Source organism: Neofelis nebulosa, chromosome 3, assembly GCF_028018385.1.
Source record: "Neofelis nebulosa isolate mNeoNeb1 chromosome 3, mNeoNeb1.pri, whole genome shotgun sequence".
NCBI lineage: Eukaryota > Metazoa > Chordata > Mammalia > Carnivora > Felidae > Neofelis > Neofelis nebulosa.
The window spans coordinates 7,588,996-7,609,765 of NC_080784.1; the positions used below are offsets into that span (position 1 = coordinate 7,588,996).

Here is a 20,770-nt window from a genome sequence, read left to right on the forward strand (position 1 = left end):
GTGACAAATGAAAATTTGGAAAGGTCATAATAAACGTACTTCTGAGCCACCAGGAGTAGGCACAGGCAGTAGACTCCCAGGACACAGTAGGTCTTCATGCAGGGTGACTTTCACTCAACCGAAGGGGACAGAAAATACTGTTTGCACATTTTCATCTCATGAGATTGAAGAGAGTTGTAAGTTCATTTTCCCAGGAAAGCCCAGGTCTGACGCTGACCCTTTATTCCCAGTGGTGTTAATAAAATGCTCTTATAAGTACAGAAACACGACGAAGCAAACTGCAGATGGCCTCCTATCTTCCTCAAAGAGAAAGCCCAAATCTTGCTGGGACCCCTGGGTTCGTTACCTAACGCTGCTACCACTCTGGCCTCACAGCCGACTGTAGCTCCCTAGTTCTCTTTGCTGCAGTCACACTGGCCTCGTCCTGCTGCTCCACAAACACATACAGCATCTTGCCTCCCTGGGGCACTGGCACTGTCCTCTCTTCCCCCTGGGATGCCTTCCACCCGCCAAATGCAGAGGGCCTGCCCCCCCACCCCCCGCCACTCTCTGCCTGTACCCAGGGAGGCTCCCCCACCTCCCGCATCCAGCCCCAAGCCCCTGCCTGACAAGGTGTCATCCCTTCCTGGATTTTTCTTATTCCACATCATTTATCACTTTAATACATCATACATTTTACTCACCTGTCATGCTTATTGTCTGTCCCTCTTGGTAGAGTGTGGGCAGAGTTTTTGTTCATCGCTGGACTTCTGGTACCCAAAACAATGCCTGGGCTGCTGTGGATGCTTACTAGATATGTGTTGAATGGACGAGTGAGTGAGTGAGTGAGTGAATGAATTAATGGATGAGTGAACGAATTAATGAATGGATGAGTGAACAAATGGATGAGTGAACGAACTAATGGATGGATGAGTGAATGAATGAGTAAATGAATGAATGGATGGATGGATGAGTGAATGGATATGTGAATGGATGAGTGAGTGAATGAGTGAATGGATGAGTGAATGAATGAATGAGTGAATGAGTGAATGGAAACAGCGGCCCCAGTAGAGAGATTTAAGGAGAAAGGTGACACGCTAGACGTGTATTTGCAGGGAGGGCGCCAACGCTCCCTATCTCCCTCTCAGCCACCCCAACATTCTGTTTCCTTTACAAACTCCTCACACATACACCTTCCCCCCTTCTCGATTTCATACTTAATCACTATTCTGACTCTTACGCCACAGGCAAAAATGAAAGGCTCCTTGAGTAAATGTTTGCTCTCACTGCTTAGGAGACGCTGGCATTAAATACCCGAGGCTGTGTTCCTAGTGGAGTCCCATCTCCGGCCCATGTCCCTCAACCGGACAGAACGGAGACAACGTGGGGGCAGAGGCATCCTTGCCTTTGTTCCGGGGTCCCTGCTTGTTGTCCGGGCCCACCTTCCTTTGCAGGACGACCCACTCCCTTTCCCGTGCTCATCTTCTAGACCCACGCTGTCTCACGTCCCCTCCCAGAGCCCCCGCCGAGTGCTGCAGTGGTTCCCCCATTCTGTGCCTCCCTGAACTGTTAGCATCACTCAGCCAGGTCCTTCTGCTGCCCCAAAAGCTGCCCCTCACAAAGGATTGCAAGGCTTCCACTCGGATTTCTTGTCTCCCTGCCTCTCCTGGAATCCTCATTGGTCCCTTCATGCCCCTGCGGGGTGTCCTGAATGCCTGATCCAGTACAATGTGTCCAGAGCCAACCTGGTCTTGTCCATGTCCCTCCTGCTCTCTCTTGTCCTGTGTGAGCTGCCTCAGTTAACCGTTCTTTTCTGTCCCATGCCCTTCCTTCTTCTCTGTCACCAAACCTGAGAACCCCACGTCATCGGGGACCCAGTTCTTTCCCCTTCCTAGCCATTATCTCCACCTTGGTTGCTGAATGGCTGTTCTGGATGTCCACAGTTGCCATCAGCCCTTACCTGGTATTCCTGCTTCTGGTCTCATGCATTTCTAATCCACCCCCAAGTCTTTCATTAGAAGGAACATTCTAAAATTGAAACTATGATGGCGTCACTCCTCTGGAGGTACCTGATAACCCCCTCTTGTTTAGCAGCTGAGATCTGGAGCATCCTATTTATTTTCTTTGACAACTTCTCACCATTTTCCTGCACGCTCCTCATTTGAGACTTGTAATCAATCCGTCTCTTTCATAGTGATGCTGAACTTCTCACCATTTGCTTAGCAAACCATTCTTTCACATCTTCATGCCTCTCTGCAAACTGTACCCCTTGCCTGGGAATCTCTGCCTCTCTCTTTTGCTTAACAAACTCCTACTCATCCTCCAAAACCCTGCTCGAATTTCCCCAGGAATCCTTTCTTAAATCTCTTATATTTATCTGCTCCACATATTGCCTTGGATATATTTACATGATAAAATGTGTGGCATTTTATTTTTTAAGTTTATTTGGCTGTGTTTCTCACATATTCATGTTTCCAATTTGTTACATTTCTCAGTGCCCAGGAACAAAATAGGTACTCAAAAATATTTTTCTCTTTTTTAAAAAAAATTTTTAATGTTTAATTTTGAAAAAGAGAGAGAGAGAGTGATCATGAGCAAGGGAGGGGCAGAGAGAGAGGGAGACCCAGAATCTGAAGCAGGCTCCAGGCTCCAAGCTGTCAGCACAGAGCCTGATGTGGGATTTGAACTCATGGAACCATGAGATCATGACCTGAGCCAAAATCGAGAGTTGGACGCTTAACCAACTGAGCCACCCAGGCGCCCCTTCTCTCTCTTTTTTAAATGTTTATTTATTTTTTGAGAGGGGGTAACAGGTAGGGAGAGGGAGAGAGAATCCCAAGCAGTCTCTGCATTGTCAGGGCTGAGCCCGATGCGGGGCTGGAATCATGAACCATGATATCATGACCTGAGCCAAAATTAAGAGTCAGATGCTTAACTGACTGAACCACGCAGGTGCTCCTTAAAATATATTTTTATTTTTATTTTATTTTTAATTTCTTTTTAATGTTAATTTTTGAGAGAGAGACAGAGCGAGAGCAGGGGAGGGACAGACAGGGAGACACAGAACCTGAAGCAGGCTCCAGGCTCCAGGGCTCCAGGCTCCGAGCTGTCCGCACAGAGCCCGATGCGGGGCTCGAACCCACGAACTGTGAGATCATAACCTGAGATGAAGTCATGGCCTAACTGACTGAGCCACCCGGGCGCCCCCTCAAAAAAAAATTTTTTTTTTTAAACAAGAGAAGGAATGACTTGAATGCTTTCTTGTGAAAGTTTATTACATCCACATCTACCAGCAAAAACTTGATTTTTGAGGATTTTGTCCACGTCAGGCTAAGTCACTTTCTCTAAGGGCAGGTGTAGTGGGTTTTCATCTCTCTTTTAGTTGGAATAACATGTCGAAACTCTCCAGCTCAGATGACAAAACCTCAGCTAGCCCATGCTCAGTCCTTTCTCCAAAAACTCCTATGTCTGCGTTAGGGACAGGACCCAGAGAGCTGGCGAGGGGGACCAAACTCTGGCTTCTGTGTCAGCAAGTTCAGTTCTGATGTAAACAGCAGGCGTATTTCTTTTTAAAGCAGTAACCCACTTGTGTTTCCATATAATTACAGTATTCTTGACAGTAGCCTTCACTTTTCTTGCAGTTGACCACTTTGAAATCCGGTTCCGGTTCTGTATAAAGAGAGATCTGACATTAGCCTCTTAAGACCATCTCCAGACTCGAACAGGGATCATTTGAGTCCAAAGGGACACGGCGGAGGTTGCCCGTAGGTAGGAAACGGGTTTCTTTTGTATGTGAGCGCTCACAGTTCCCTGTAGTCAGCCTGAGAGTGTACAAATCAGATCCTTGATTCTGGCTTGAAAGCCACCTCTACTCTCCCTGAGAAACAAGCTGCCGGGTCAGAGGCAGTTGGAAAGAGACATGGTAAGAGATGTATCACGATATAAATGTTCCACTTTCAACAATGGAGGATGTTATGCAAGGGGACACGGAAGGGCTCTGTGAGGCTGACTGACGAGTGACACAGCCCTCCCAAGTGCAGACTTCAGTGGGATGGTCCTGCGAGGAGGGTGGGTTCGGGCTGAGCCATCTCTGTAAGGGAGATGAGAGGTAGCCAAGGGCAGATTTTGAAAGTGAAAATGACTTCTAGTTCCGCCTCATTCTGGGGAAGCGCCTGGAAGACTGTCTTGTGCCTCTGAGATGTGCCAGTTTACTTGAGGAATGTGAACTTGCTCCCTCACTCTATGTTTCAAGCCCCGCGGTTAGTAAAGATGAATTTTTGTCTTAAATTATATATTATGAAGACGATTGATAGAAAAGGCAAGGGGCAAGTGTTAGGAAGAAAAAGTGGGGCGCCTGGGTGCCTCAGTTGGATAAGCACCCGGCTCTGGTTTTCGGCTCAGGTCATGATCTCACGGTTCGTGAGTTTGAGCCCTGCATTGGGCTCTGCACTGACAGCGTGGAGCCTGCTTGGGATTTTCTCTCTCTCCCTCTCTCTCTCTGCCCCTTCCCCCACTCACACTCGTGAATTTGAGTCCCGTGTCAGGCTCTGTGCTGACAGTTTGGAGCCTGGAGCCTGCTTCAGATTCTGTGTCTCCCCCCCTCTCTCTCTCTCTCTGTCCTTCCCCAGCTCTCTCTCTGTCTCTCTCTCTGTCTCTCTCTCAAAAAATAAGTAAACATTAAAAAAAAAAATTAAAAAAAAAAAGAAACCCATGGCTCCATTTGGGAGCAAGACCCCCAGCCCTTTGCCCTCTGGAGAAGGAGTGGCCTCTCCATGTGCCAGTCACCCTAGGATTTAAGGCTTGTGTCGCTGCATTTTGGTTACCTCCTCCATGCAGAGTGGTCTGCCTCCCGACTCACTAGTACCTTGAATCCCAGCTGAAAATCCTATTTTTGTACTTTGTTAAACATGCCGTTATATACGGCAATTTAATAACTTTGAGAGAGAAAGGGGGTAATCTTAGAAAGAGAGAAAGACAAAAATAGAATAGATGGGGGGCCCTACAGATGTTTATTCACTCGGTAAATTAACTCACTTGCTCATTCCTTCAAGGCTGAATGATGTAGGACATTTTAGTGTGCCATAACAGGGTCAGGGGAGGGGGACATTCTCTGAATCAGCTGGGAAACAAACACGTAACCATGTATTTAAATTCAGTATAATCCATCCATAGTCGAGTCTGCACAGAGTGATTTGGGAACATAGAGAACAGCCAAATAAGGTCACAGAGATTATCAAATTTAAATGGACGTTAAATGTAGCGTCGAAATGGGGTCTTGAACTAAAGCTAGCTGTGCTCCACAGGGTTGTGCAAGGACACGAAAGAGCAGAGCATTTTCTAGGAGTCACCTCATGGCTTGGGGACCACAGCGGTGTAACGGTGGAAAATGTGGGTTAACCCAGCGTAGTGCCAGACCAACACAGACTTGTACAGCTGGGTGAGCATTTTAGGGTGTATTCTCTTAGTTGTTTATTTTTCAGGTGTACTTTTGAGATACTGCATTTCTAGACACAGATTGCGGTATAATGTTAATACAGGAAGTAATGAGAGTCCTTCCCCAATTCAGAGGAGAAGCCATTAGAGAGAGAATTTTCCTCATAAAGAGTATTTCTCCAGTAGACTCAAATACAATAGGAAGTAGAAAAAACAGTAGGAAAATAAAAATGCTTCGGAAAATTGTATTGCAAAAATACGTATTATGGAGGAAATTCTCTGTCTTCATTGCTTCTTCTCTGAATTGGGGAATGAGATGGCAGTGGTCAGTGATGCCCGGTCACAAGGTTGCACTCTGTGTGGGGCACTGGGATGGAGCAGATGCACATCAGGGCCAGTCTGAACATAGGGAGGCTGCGCGCTAAGGACGGAAATCACAGGTGGGGAAGGCAAGTAAAAATTCAAGAGTGATGCACACGGAGAAACGTAGGCAGGAAGCGAGTGCAGGGTTTCGGGGAGAAAGAAACAGGTATGTCTTAAAAGGAGTGGACTGAGACCTCTTCCTGGACAACAGCCCTGGAAGTCTTGCTTATATTCTTGAAGTTTCCACTCTTGACTGCCATTTGCCAGCCGCACCATCTTAGACACGTTATTTTGGACAAATGTGGACCAATCTCCCCAAAGCCCTCATGAATCAAATGGGAATGACCCTGTGTCATAGATCTACAGTTAGGATAAGTGACACACACCTCGTGTTGTTTATATTGTTGTGCAAGCACCATTTTGTCTTTTCACCTTCCCTTGGGAGGAGAACCTGGGAGTGGGTCCCCTGGGAGCCCAGAGCCCCCCTCCAAGGGGATTGAAGAGAGGAGAGGACGATGCAGGGAATAATGTCGCAGGATCTGAATTCCTGGCTTCCGTCTGCCAACACCCTCATGTGTTCCCTGCTCTTGCCCACTGAGTGTCCAGCCTCTTGTTCCCTGACTCAGGGTCAGGAAAGAGTTTGGGACTAAGGAAGCATCTTAGAAATGACGGTCTTCTCTAGGTCCTTCCAGATTGCTTTCAGGTTCCACGTGGGGGTTGAGGACCGACCAGAAAGGCGGCTGAGGGCTCTTTGGCTTTGTCATGCCTGTGTTCCTCAGACCAGTGCCCCATCCTCCGCACACCCCACCCTGGGGCATTCCCTGTGAGCTCACAGGTCACCCCGCCCTCTTCGCAGGTATTCAGTAAATGCCTAGATGGAAGGAACTCGAGGCCAAGGGAGCGGGCACGAGGGTGTCTTACTCAATGTCATATCCTCTGGGTCTCAGGTTTGGGTGAAGCTCTCCCCTACCTCACAGGCATAGACCCCTTCCCATCTCTTCATTCACTGAACATTCCTGGAGTCACCTACCCTCATAAGGGGGAGTACGCGGTAAGATGTGGCGTTTCTCTTGGTGGTGTAACAAATGAGACCCGTTTGTTCCTTGTCCAGGAGACTCTTCCCTGGGTTCTCTGGGACCCTCAGTGCCTTGAAGGTCCTCATTTCTGGCTCCAGATAGTCCTGTTTCCGAGTAAATATGCAGCATTTTTAGAACTCTCTCTCTTTTGAGAGGACCCATGAGGATGAGGTCCTTTACTCTAGGGGGTGGGTAAAATGGAGGGTCGGGGGGAGACTGGGAGTCCCTGCTGCTCAATGGGTACAAAGTTTCAGTCCTGTAACATGGCCGCAGTCCAGAGATCTGCTGTGAAGCACTGTGCCTACAGGTAGCAGTATGGTATTGTGCACTTCAAAGTTTGTTCAGAGGATAGATCTTTTAAGTGTTCTCATCACAAAATAACACCACCAAAAAGGGACAGAAGAAAACTTTGGGAGGGGTTGCGGGTGGCTCTTACCTTGGCTATAGTGTTGGTACCTGGAGTGTTTGCAAATGTCCAAATTCATCAAACTGTTCACAGTAACTATGTGTGGGTTTTGGTATAATAAGTGTACCTCAGTAAAGCTGTAAAGAAAGAGAGTGAGCAAATAGAGAATGGCATGGAATGGGTTGGAAGCAGGGCAAATGTGTGTGTGTGTGTGTGTGTGTGTGTGTGTGTGTGTGTGTGTGTGTGTAGGGGGGGAGGGAGAGAGGGAGAGAGAGAGTATGAGAGACTGAAAGAGAGAAGGAGAGGGAGAGAGAAGGAGAGGGAGAGAGAAAGGGAGAGAGAGAGAAGGAGAGGGAGAGAGAAAGGGAGAGAGAGAGGAGAGGGAGAGGTGAGTGAGGACTGAAGAGGGCCGGCAGTGGAGGCCACCTGGAAGCCAATGAGCGTCCCCAATGAGTGTGCCCCAATATAGTTGTTGAGTGAGACTCCCTAACAGATCATTTATGATGCAGGCTGCCTTCTCTGTAAGGAGCAGGTGAATATTAAAAGGCTGAGGAAGTGTGGTCAGGGTCAGGACCCTGTCTGCTGGGGAGCCAGGGCCATCAGCACATTCAAGGGGTCACTGACAAACCCATCAAGAGACTGCTGCCTGAGAACCCCACCAGGAAATGCACCTGTGGGCTTAGTGTCTCACGCCCCACCTGGACGCCCTGCCTGGTCGCCCCGCCTGGAGATGACTGTTGCAGAGAGATTCAGTCCCCAGGATGAGGTCACATTTCCCATTTACCTGGAAACAGCAGAGCCACAAGGAGGAAGCTGGGGAATACAGAGAGGGATGGCTTCATGTCACCAAGGGGACAGCTGTCTGAGGAGGTCCCGGGGCTGGCAGCAGGGCTCCCTTTATAGCCCTGAGTTGCAGGGTGGGGGCCTGTAGGTGGGAAGAGCTGAAATCCGGAACGGTGTTCTCGGCACCGAGAACAGTCAGTGTGTTATTTTCCCACGGGCAGCGGAACAAACATGGGAGCCATTTTCCTCAGGAAGTGAAAAGTATGCCTGAATGCCCTGGGTGGGTTTGGTGACTAAGAGAGGACGGAACAAAGAGAAGAGGAGCAGAAGGAGGAAAGAGAGAGAACAAACGTCATTAACACAAAAAACCAACTTCCTCAAGAGTCTATTAAAGCGCTGGTGCGCATCGAAATGGTGACATAAATATGGCTGTCGTCCGGCTTCTACCCTGGCTTCTGAATGTATTTATTTCAGTGTAAAAAATCAGGCAGGAAAACGTCAGGCATTTCAGGGATGGCCTGATTTTTCACAACTGTCATTTCCTGAAGTTGTGTGGGTCGTTCCAAAGTCATTCCAGATTTCATTTCTGTTCTTTTCTCCCCGCGTTCCTTGGCTTCCTCTGCTTCTCCTTCATCTCTGTGTCCTCCCCATTTTGATTTTAATTCATCTGACTCTTCATTTTTCCCTCCTCTTTTAATTCTTGTCTTTTCCTCAGAAATTATTGATGCCATTGGGTCCAATTCAATTCTGCTTTTAAAAAAATCTGTGATTGAGTCTGAGTTTTCTCGTCTTGTAATAACTTTTTTAAGTTTATTTATTTTGAGAGAGACAGAGCAAGTAGGGGAGGGGCAGAAAGAGGGAGAGAGAGAGAAGCCCAAGCAAGCTCTGCACTGTTAGCACAGAGCCCGATGCAGGGCTTGAACTCACAAACTGTGAGATCATGACCTGAGCTTAAACCAAGAGTTGGACGCTTAACCAACTGAGCCACCCAGGCGCCCCTATTCTTTTTTTTTTTTTAATTTTTTTTAATGTTTTTATTTATTTTTGAGACAGAGAGAGAGAGCATGAGCAGGGGAGGGGCAGAGAGAGAGGGAGACACAGAATCGGAAGCAGGCTCCAGGCTCTGAGCTGTCAGCACAGAGCCCAACACGCGGCTCAAACTTATGGACTGTGAGATCATGACCTGAGCTGATGTCAGACACTTAACCAACTGAGCCACCCAGGCATCCCAGGTGCCCCATTCTTGTTTATTTGAGTGGGGCTCTTGACATTCACAGGCTAGGCCATTATTTCCCTAGGGGTTTGCAAAATAGTGATATTCTCTTGATGTTATCATTCTTTGTTATCATTCATTTATTAGCTGGGCTGACATTTGGAAGAAAAAGGGAAGTCAAATGTTTTAGGGCTCCCCTTTCCTTACCAGATTTCAGGACAGTGGGTCTGTGGGGGGGTGGGGGCAGATCAGCTCTGTGCCGTGTCTGCAGGATGTGACCCTCCACAGACATCCATGTGGGCCAGTCCCTTGTCGTCACATAACATTTCTTTAGTCTTGCTCCCTGGAGGTCTATGCCTTGAATTAGAGTGTTTGCTAAATGAATTGCACTTAATATTGATTTCTTTCCTGTTTTAATTAATAAAAGACATTACTAACTGCTGAGCAAAACTGATCAGAAGAGAAAACTCATGCTAGCAAGCTCACCTGATGCAGTTCAGGCCAAAAATATAAAAGAAGTTCACTTAGGGGGCACCTGGGTGGCTAGTCGGTTAAGTGTCTGACTTTGGCTCAGGGTTTGTGAGTTTGAGCCCGGCATCAGGCTCTGTGCTGACAGCTCGGAGCCTGGAGCCTGCTTCAGATTCCGTGACTCCCTCTCTCTCAATCTCCCCTGCTCATGCAGTCTCTCTCTCTCTCTCAAAAATAAATAAACATTAAAAAAAAAACTAAAAAAAATAAATAAAAGAAGTTCACTTAGGCTTGTGGCTGATTAGCTGTATTTTTTGGTTTGGCTGTTATGTTGAAACACTCACTTAACCCACTTTGCTTTCTCCCTTATCCCAACTATGCAAGGCCATTTTGAGGCTCCCCCACACGCTCTCCACTGAGTGAAGGCACTTAGCAAATTCTTGTGACAGTAAAACCTTGGTTTGCGAGCATAATTTGTTCCACAAACAGGCTTGTCATCCAAAGCACTTGTATATCAAAGCGAATTTCAAGGACCATTGGCTCAGCTGTGATCATGTGACATTGGGCGTCACGTACTACTCCTATTGCAAGACCTCACTTGTTTATCAAGTTAAAATTTATTAGAAATATTTGCTCATCTTGTGGAACACTCTCAGGAACAAGTTACTCGCAATCCAAGGTTTTAGCGCAATTGGATTAGCTGCAGCCACTGGGAACGTTCCAGCCGTGAGGGGACTCAGGAAGTGAAGGCTCAGAGTTCCAGCTGCTGCAAGGACCCGGCCCCACCGGGTTTCAGTACGTCAGAGGAATGGGCCGGTTGGCATTCCGCGTTTTCAGACAGCAGGGGTAGATGTTGGGGCAAGTTCCGATGAAGAATTCCCCTGTTTTACAGCGCCTCCGGCAGCGGGCGGTCCCATAGCCGCATATCTTGTCTGTGTCAAATTCATTTCTCACTAAATAACAGAATAAATCAGTGCGATTATCATGCCTGAAGACCAGGAGGCAGGACTTTGGCAGTGGTTTCGCGGGGATAGTGACTGAACTGACTTGAGAGAATACCCTGGAACCCTGGTGGAACAGACTTCCCAAGCCACCTCCTCCCTCTGCTCTCCTAGCTGATGGACCCCACCATCTGATTCTCTTCCAGATGAGAAGAGAATTTTAAACATTAAAATTAAACATTAATTGGCTCTTGTCACATCTCTTCTCAAAATCCCTACAATAAAATCCCTGCTATCACTTTTTGGTTGAATCCAAGCAAGCCCTTTACCATGAGCTTCGAGCAGCACTGGCCTCTGTTCAGGGCCCAATGCTCTTCTCCCTGGAATACTCCCCCCTCCTCCCACGAATGACCTCCTGGAATCTCCATGTCACAACGATGGGGGATCTCTCCCTGTTCTTCCCATGTGCTCAAGCGCCCTGGAAGTTTTTTATTCCTTCACGACATCTTTCCCAAGTTGTAATTACATGATGTTTTCAGTGACTTGGTCTTCCTGATTGAATTCTAAGTTCCCCAAGTGGGAGACGATGTTCATGTTCCATTCACAAATTACGGGCTCGCCCAGTACCCAACATGTGCTTAAAAACCAACCACCTATTGGGGCGCCTGGGTGGCGCAGTCGGTTAAGCGTCCGACTTCAGCCAGGTCACGGTCTCGCGGTCCGTGAGTTCGAGTCCCGCGTCAGGCTCTGGGCTGATGGCTCGGAGCCTGGAGCCTGTTTCCGATTCTGTGTCTCCCTCTCTCTCTGCCCCGCCCCCGTTAATGCTCTGTCTCTCTCTGTCCCAAAAATAAATAATAATAATAATAATAATAATAATAATAATAAAACAACAAAAAAAACACAACCACCTATTGAGTGAACGTTGGGACAGAGAGGACGAGCATAAAGCAGAAGCGACCTGAACAGGGGAGAGCGGAACAGACAGAGGAGAGGAGATACCTACTGGGCTCACTGGGCTGAACCCTGGGACTTTGGTTTCAGCTGCTACATGTGAAAAACCTGAAAGTCTCCACTCCCACCCTTAAGGTAAGAAAAACTCTGAACAAACTGAAAATCTTGGACCCATCAGAGAACTTAGGTCACAGGGCAAACCACCGCTCCCAAATTTGGAGAGAGTCACAGCGCAGATGGGCTAACCTGGGGCAGAAGCCTCTGGAGCCTTAAAAGGGTAGGAACACTGTGGTCATGTTGACAAATTTCCAGAGGATGAGTGAGGGCAAGCCTGAATCAAATGACTGAGGGCCACAGGGGAAGGGACCCCACTGCTTCCTGGGTTTTAACTCCAGGATGCCCATGAGGTAATCACAGTGAAAAGCCAAGAAGTAATCCCCGGTGGCCCTGGCAAGGAAAAGGGAAAGTAATTATGTGAAATGTGTCCAGAGAGTTTTCTACAACAAGAGCTGACTCTCCCAGGAAAATGATTTTACTAAAGCTTTATCTGGAGGAAGGACATACCCCCTACACCAGCCCACCCAGCTTCCTCGCTCAAATGAATGGGACACCCTAGGACGTATTTGTGAAGGTCACATTGCAGGGACACCAGCCAGGAACAGACTGGTGTTTCTTTCAGTATGGTGGAGTCCTGATCATGAATATTTATTATATACTCATGGATATCTATTTTATACCAACACTACTTAATTTCTTTTTCCCTAAATTAATTCAATTTTTGTGTTCTTTTGGCACACCTGTGTCATTGTTTGTTTGAAGTTCTTCCACATGTTCTGGCACTACAAAGTTGCTCTGGGTTTATCTTGTACGTTCTCTGCTCCCGTCTTAGAATCACCCACTTCTCCAAGGATCCCTGACTCCTTCCATTGGTGAATGGAATTAAAAACCAGTATTTGAGTGCCAGGTGTGCTCATAGTTGCTGGAATGTTCTTGCTTCCGGGACCTCTAAGCTGACAGAGCAAGGACGTACATATTTGTTTAATAACACACACACACACACACACACACACACACACACACACACACACCAATAAATATTTGTATATGTAACTATCTGTATGCAAGCCAGGTCTCCACCTGTCATCCATCCCCAGGTGGGTCATTCTATCTTTTCCCTGCTTATCTATAAACTTCCTCTCCAAACCTGGCTCCCACATCTGCAAGCCCGGTACTTAATTGTTCAGTTCCGGCTATAAGTGCATAGCAAGATCTGAATTGCTAAGCTTGTGTTACCTAACAAATACATCATCGGCTAGAGTGCCATGCTCTTGTGCATCGTACTAGATTATAGACTTCTTTTGTAACTGCCCACGTTACCCAGGCCAGCATCCCCTTCCCCCTGGCCTGCAGGAAAGTTGTTTTATACATTTATGATACAATTAGATCTGCATTTCACCCTGCGGTAGCCCTGACTTCCAATTAACTCTGTTAATTTGCACAGTGAACCTTAGTTCACCCTTTGGGCTGCATGGTTCTCAGGGTTTAACAAAGGCAGAGCATCATGCAGAAGTTTGATATTCTGCCCTAGCACATTCCCTGTGTTTCACCCCTGGCCGACCCCCTGGCAACCGGGGCAAAAGATCACTTCTTTTCACGATCCCTAGTTTTCCCCTTTCCAGAATGCCATATACATGGAATCATGCCGTCTATAACATTTTTAGACTGGATTCTTTCACACAGCAATATGCACTTAAGGTTATTCTGTGTCTTTTGGTGACTTGACAGCTTAACTGTTTTTTATTCCTGAATAATATTCCATTAGTTGGATGAACCACAGTTTGTTCTCAGCTCACCTACTGAGGGACATCTTGGTTGCTCCTGGTTTGGGGTGATTATAAACAAAGGTGCTATAAACATTCCAGGTAGGAGTTTGTTTGGACCTAAGTCTCTAATGTTTGACAAGGTTGCAACAGTAAATCCAATGGAGAAAAGACAGCCTTTTGAACAAACGCTGGAGCAACTAAACACCCACAGCAAAAACAGAAATGAGAACAACATTGGCCATCTTAACAGCTTTTAGAAAAATTAACTCAGAATGGTTCATGGATTTAAGTGTAACTGTGAAACCATTAAGCTTTTAGAAAAGCACATAGGAGAAAATCATCTAAGACTACACAAAAAGATCTGAGACTTGACTCCCAAAGAAACCATGATCCATAGAAAGAAGCTGGACTTCACAAAGTTAAAAAAATTGCTGCTCAAAAGATCTATTAAGAGGTTAAAAATGCAATGAGTATTGGGGGGAAAATATTTGGAAATTGCATATCCAACACATGACCCATTTCAAGAATATATCAAGGACTCTCAGAGCTCAACAGTGAAAACAAGAAAAAATCCAATTAGAAAATAAGTGTGAGCCATCCATCTCGCTGAAGGTACAAAGATGGCAAAAACAAAAAACGAAACAAAACAAAAAAACAAAACCACAGGATAAGGTGTTAAACATCACGAGATTTTAGAGAAAGTCAAACTAAAGTGACATATAAGCTGTTGATGACAAAAACAAAAAAATCGTGGCAACTTTTTGCAGCAGATGCTACCTAGGGTGTGGATAAGCTAGGTCACGCTTACATTCCTGGTGGGAGTGTAAAAACGGTACAGCTACTCTGGGAAACAGTTTGGCATACTTTTGTAAAAACTAAACCTGCAACCATATGACTTGGCAAGTGCATGTTGGGACACTTGTCTCAGAGTAATGACAAGTTGTGTTTGCTCAAACATCTATAAACGTAAAAGTCTACAACACCGTTGCTTGTCATAGTACCAAACTGGAAAGAACCCGGCTGTCCTCCAGCAGGTGAATGGTTCAATGAATCCTGGTACATCCACCCGGTGGACTACGATGCAGGGACAAAAAGGGAAGACCTACTGAGACACGCACCAAACATGGAGAGTCTCCAGACCACTACAGTGAGTGAGAAGTCCCCCAGAAGTTACCTACTGTAGGATTCCATTTATTTTATTTTTAAATTCATTTATATTGAGGGACACAGAAAGCGCATGCAAGCAGGGGAGGGGAAGACAGAGAAGGAGAGAGAGAATCCCAAACAGGCTCCTCACTGTCAGTGCAGAGCCTGAAGCCGGGCTTGAACTCACAAACCGTGAGATCATGACCTGAGCCGAAACTAAGTCGGTCGCTGAACTGATTGAGCCACCCAAGTACCCCTGTAGGATTCCATTTATATGACATTCCTGAAGGACAAGTTGTAGAAGTGGAGAGCAGATAAGTAGTATCCGGAATTAAGGTGAGGTGGACGCAGGAGGGAGGAGGGCGTGGCCCTGAAAGGGCAACATGGCGGGGGTGGGTGGGGGCAGGGATCTCTGTGGTGATGGACTTGTTTTGTATCCGTGTCAGTGTCTGGTGTTCGTATTGTATTGCCCTCTGGTTGTGCTATTAGGAAAACTGCATTAAACGGCAGAGATGTATCTGTATTATATTTTACAACTGTGCATGACTCTGTAATTATCTCAAAACAGAAAAATGTCATAAAAAAAAAGGTTGTTGCTTCAACAGGATTAAGTGCGTTGACCTTGGGGAATCAAGAGGGAAATAAGGCAAGATTTCTGACTCAACAGGGAACCAAGGCTGGATCTTAGGCCTGGGGAACATGACCAGGAATCCTTACTTGAACTGGGTAATATGAAAGCTTAGAGTCAGAAAGTGATTTGGCAAATAATAGAAAGTCATTCGGGGACCTGGATCCAGTAATTGTCTCCAATTAAAGCCATGGAGTCAAGATGATTAACTTATATATGTGTATGACACATGAGAATCCTTAATAAGTAAATTTATCTACTTATCCTTAATATGTTCATTTCTCCACTTACTCATTTATCTATCATCTGTCTCAACAGGTGGTTGGGGCTGACTGCCTGAGGGCAAGTGAGAGGTTTGTTGATGTATAGTCTTTAGCAGTCCCCTTTAAAAAGAAATATCAGATCATTTGGGGAAAGTTCCCTTATCAAAAAATTATAGAAAAAGAAGGCAAGTAGGCAGGGACCATCAGGGTTAACTACTCACATTTCCTTTCTAAGTGAAGCACTTGACAAATTGATAAAAGATAGTCATTTATTTTTATTGAGGTGTCTTCTCACTGAAGGGACCAGAGTAAAAAGAAGACAAAATGAGGTCATTTATGTCACTCTGGAATGCCAGAGACTTCAGATTTAATCATTTGTATTCTTCCAACATGGCTGGAGGGTCAGGCAGCATTTCAGAGACTTCTGGCAGAGAGCAACAAGTTCTTCATTTTTCTGACAAGAATTCACGCACCTCCCTTGAAGCTTGGAGCATTTCTCGTCAAAAAACGCGTTCCTGGCTATGTAAGGGAAGGAGCCACTGGGATTAATTCTCCTCTCAGATACATCCAGTTACCAGGTACAGTCTTGTAACTAGTTAGGAAAGATTTCTTTACAAGCTGCCATGGTCTCATGCTGCCAGTAGATGAGATCGTAGGGAGATATTTTCTCTCTAATTTTTCTGTCTTTTTGTTTTAGGGGGTTAAAGACCAGGAAGAATACGTTTGTCTTGACATTTGGGGTTAGGCTGTGGGGGCTTTGGGAAGCAGAAGCTATTGTTCTTTTATCAGAATCTGTTAGCGGTAGGTAATGATCACCTTGTCCTTGTAAACCCCTCCAGGGCAGGTAACTCCCCAACTCACTGTCAAAGTGTTACAGCCTGAGAATTGAGCAGGTCTGAGGCTGGGGACATGGCCCACGATTGGAGTAATAAACAGGGATAAATATATAGAAAGGGAAAAGTTTACTCTTGTGGGTGGAAGGGAAAAGATTGCTTAGAAAGGCTCATCAGATTTCTTTGCCACATTTCATAAAATGTGTTCAAGGGCCAGTAGGGGCATGTGTTGGGAGTGGTTCCCCAGGACTCCTCTTGTCTATTCTGTGCAGAATATAGTGGCTTTGGCCTTAGTACTTTATCAGTAGCCGTCCTAAGAGCAGCCTGCTTCAAGTTAAGGAGAGACAGACATCTTACTGGAATCAACATTTTAGATTACCTAATCTAGGTATATTTAAGGACAGGCATCAGATGTACACAAGTTGAAATTAATGTCAACAAACAAAGGTGACTAATTCACATATATGTAAAACTAAAACCAGGTGGATTGGTATTAGCATGTGTACTAATCATTTCTAGTATCTGCATATAAGTTCATAAGTATCAATACTCCGGTGTTTCAAAGCTCAGTGAACTTTGCCCCCCACTGCAGGGGACAGTACTCTATCCCCCCTCCTAATATTGTAAGGTCATCCCAGGCTGGAGGCACTGGACCTCACTCTTCACAAGGGTCCTTGTATTATATCCAGTTAACAGTGATGGTCCAGAAAGAAAGAGCCTCTGCAAAGAGAGAGCATCTGTGTCTACAAGGGTTCGGATGGATAATCACACACACCCATCTAGAGGTTAATGTAACTCTGTGTGTGTGTGCGTGTGTGCAAATGCAGATTAATAGGTCAGTTCCATTTGCTTATATAATTTTATATTGCCTTATTTTATATTGTGTTAACTAAATTATATAATAAACCTGACTGATCTGAAAAGGGGGCCTTGGTCAGTTTCCAATGTGTACATCGAGGTCAGTGGAATGAACAGCTCACCATAGGTCCTGGATCCCGGTGCACTTGGCACAGAATCGAACCACACAGGCTCACTGCAAAACAGACCAGCAACGCATACAGCTGGTGTGAGAATTCTGAGCCTCCTAAGGAGACATCTATAGCATCTGGCATAGTTTGGACTCGTTGCAGGCTCTGAAAAGCCCTTTCTCTAGCTCTCTGGAAACTGGGATGAGTCTAGTCTTGGATTTTATTTTGAGGAAGATCTGACTGGAGCCACTAGAGGTTCCCAGGAGCCAGAGGATGTGGCAGGAGTCCTGCTGTGAACTCTCAGGTCCTGGCTTCATTCCCGCTTATCTATATGACTTTGAGAAGCCACCTAGCCCATCTGAGGCTCAGTTTCTGCATCTGAAAAATATCTATAAAGCAAACCTTCCAAGCCTGAAGTGTTGGTCTGGAATCACTAAATTCGAAGTAGGACAGAGTTTTCTTAAAGGTCCTGGCATTGGAGAACCGCATGCATTTTGTGGTGTGAAGTGTTCGTCACAAGTGCCCAGCTTCATGGTGTTGTGACGAAGGAGCAGCAGTTTGACATGTACGTTTGACCTGCGCCATGGCCGGTGTGAACGCGGTGTCCGAGCTCTGTCCCTTTCCTCGTCCCTTTTTGCCTTTTTCTGGCTCTCTTTCTTACCTGTCTCATCTCTATCACGACTATTTTTTACAAGATCCACAGATGCCAACCCTAGCTTTTACATTTTTTCCCCAATTTTTTGTTTTTGTTAGTGAGCATGGAGCTGGGGACCAAAGGGCATCTTTCCTGGCGTATCTTTATTTCCTCAACCCCGTGATACCCCATCTTAGACAATCAGGGAAAATGCAATGGATTTATAGAAGAGACATTAGGGGGGTCACCTCCCATAGTAAATGCTCCCCTGCAGGGCCACCGGGCTGACCACACCAAGGTGCTCACTGAAGCAGACTCTTTCTCTGGGCCACCACCTCTAGAAGCTTCCCTACAAAGACGTTCATTTTACCTGGGGCCAGAAGGAAGAGAACAGCAAAGAGAAAGAGGAATGTCCTCATGGCTCGAAGGGTCTTGAGAGATCAGCACAGTGTCCATGATAAAAGAGCAGCAAACACCCACATTTATACATTTCTCTGGACCAGAGAACATCTTGATCAGCGAGGCATGCCAGAAATGAGGACGTTTCCATGCTTTGCCAAGCCGAGCACACATCTCAGTGGGTGTCACTCTGTCTGCAGCTCACTGCTTTTCTGATACTGGAAAGTTCCTAAGAAGGACAATGGGGAAGAAGGGAAGACAGAGTAGAGGGTTCCTTGATGATCAGGGGCAGATATATGCACCAGTAGGAAGAAAGATCTGGAATCTGGCAGTTTGGATTTCTAATCCTGACTATGCTCCTTAATAGCTTTGGTTCACTCGTATGTAAAATCAGAGGAATTACATAATATCATGATGGAGTCAGTGGGGTCTGAATTCCAGCTCCAATATTTGTGAGCTGTGTACATTCGGCAAGTGCCTTTACTGAAACATATGTTTTATTGTTTATTTTTTTAAAAGTGCTGATACTTTAAATACTATATATATCATCTTATTTAATCTGCAAACAGCTCCCTGGATAGTTATGAGCATATGGGATATTTGATATTTGATTAAGACTACAGATACATCAAATATCCATATACTCTGACCACAGGCTGCCACTAATTTGATTATCTCTTTTTCCTAATCTGAAGTAAATCAGCTAAGTGGATGGAGAGAAAGGCCTGAATTACCCACTCTAATTCTTCCCTGTTGGGAAATACCTCTCTTTAATGTGACATTAGGGAGATGAGCCTCCCTCATCATCATTCTCCCTATTATTATTGCTACTGAAAATTAAAATATCTTAAAATATTATTAAAATAATCACAAACTCCTGAAAAGCAACCAAATGCTCGCTGTGTAACTGAAAACACGGTTTGTGAATGTGATCTGGATAAGACCATTAATTTACTTCCTCCTGCCATAGTAATGTCAATAAATGATTGAACGCACAACTAACTGTGATAAAAGGGACACATTTTTAACAGAAGAGTTGCAGATGGTCCCAGTAGACACCTCCCTCCAGGAGGTGAGGCTCGAGTCCTCCAACTTGAATGAAGGCGATTAATTCCAAAGAATGTGGGGAGGCAAGAGCGTCCCTTTAGCGCAGACAAAGCTGGCACCTTAAATGAGTGGCCAGGGTTAACATCAGGGGTGGCCAGGCATGTCCCCAGCACATTCCCTGACACGAGGGACAAGGTGAGGAGCCTCAACCCTGTGTTATTCTTCTCCCAGACCCCAAACCCCAGTCTGGTTGTGAGAAAACCTCAGACAAACTCGAAATCTGTAGGTTAGTCAGTAGGAATATGACATACCAATGATAATTTCTTGGTTTTGACAAGCGCATCGTGGTCATACTATTAATAATTATTAGCATGAATGTTAACATCAGGGGCAGCTGGGGGAGGGGTATGTGAGAACTCTTCACTGTGCAGATTTTCTAAATTATTCTAAATTAAACAATTTGCTTAAAATAACTATGCGGGAATGTTCCATGTATCCTTAGCCTCAGTCACCATGAGATTTTTGTGAGGTGTGTGTATGTATGCGTACGTGTGTGTGTGTTGATTATATATTCGTATATGAAAAATCCAGTGAAGAATGATAGGTTGAGAGTCACCTGGGTGGCTTTGCTTAAGTGTCAGACTTTGGCTCAGGTCATGATCTCATACTTTGTGGATTTGAGCCCCGTGTCGGGCTCTGTGCTGACAGCTCAGAGCCTGGAGTCTGCTTTGGATTCTGTGTCTCCCTCTCTCTCTGCCCCTCCCCGCTCACACTCTGTCTCTCTCTTGCTCTGAAAAATAAATAAAACATTAAAAAAAAAAAAGAATGATAAGCTGAATATACAAATTTTTTCTATTCCCTTCCAATCCTCACTTAAAAAAATTTAGGAGAGCCTGAGTGGCTCAGTTGGTTAAGTGTCAGACTCTTGATTTCTCCTCAGGTCATGATCTCGTGGTTTGTGAGATCGAGCCCTGCATCAGGCTCTGGGCTGGCAGCACGGATCCTGCTTAGGATTCTTTGTCTTCCTCTCAGTGTATGGTGTCTCAGTCTGTTTGAGCTGCTATAACAAAACACCCCAGACTCAGTAGCTTGTGAACAACATTTATCACAGTTCTGGAAGCTGCAATACAAGACCGGGCACCAGCATGGCCGGGTGCTGGTGAGGACCTTCTTCTGGGTTGCAGATGGCTAACTTCTCACTGTGTCCTCCTTTGGGGGATTGGGACAGGGAGCTCTCAGGGGCCCCTTTTATAAAGGTGTTAATCCCATTCATGAGGGCTCCGTTCTCATGACCTAATCACATCCCAAAGGCTCATCTCCAAACATCATCACCGTGAGGATTAGGTTTCAACATGAACGTTGGGGGGACACAGACATTCAGAACATGGCATATGTGATTTTGTCTGAGCATTCACA

At 45.7% G+C, this 20,770-nt stretch overlaps 2 protein-coding genes and 1 long non-coding RNA gene across 3 annotated transcripts; 1 reads left to right on the top strand and 2 right to left on the bottom strand.

Moving 5' to 3' along the window:
• Positions 1-3,514: 3,514 nt before the first annotated feature.
• Positions 3,515-8,329, bottom strand: LOC131506341 (sperm-associated antigen 11B-like). Its single transcript, XM_058719878.1, has 3 exons — positions 8,042-8,329; positions 6,806-6,955; positions 3,515-3,648 (listed from the first exon to the last, which is right to left on the bottom strand). The coding sequence occupies exons 1-3, from the start codon at positions 8,097-8,099 to the stop codon at positions 3,515-3,517; spliced, it is 342 nt and encodes a 113-aa protein (XP_058575861.1). The 5' UTR covers positions 8,100-8,329.
• Positions 8,330-11,570: 3,241 nt separating this feature from the next.
• On the top strand, positions 11,571-15,105 carry LOC131506343 (uncharacterized). The gene is made up of 2 exons (XR_009258883.1): positions 11,571-11,748; positions 14,435-15,105. It is a non-coding gene; the product is annotated as an uncharacterized LOC131506343 (long non-coding RNA).
• Positions 15,106-15,746: 641 nt separating this feature from the next.
• LOC131506277 (beta-defensin 106A-like) lies at positions 15,747-16,044 on the bottom strand (the record flags this gene model as incomplete). Its single annotated transcript, XM_058719737.1, is given in 2 exon segments — positions 15,747-15,842; positions 15,844-16,044. Coding segments are annotated over 2 exon segments (231 nt in total), but the record flags the coding sequence as incomplete, so codon positions are not given.
• Positions 16,045-20,770: the final 4,726 nt, after the last annotated feature.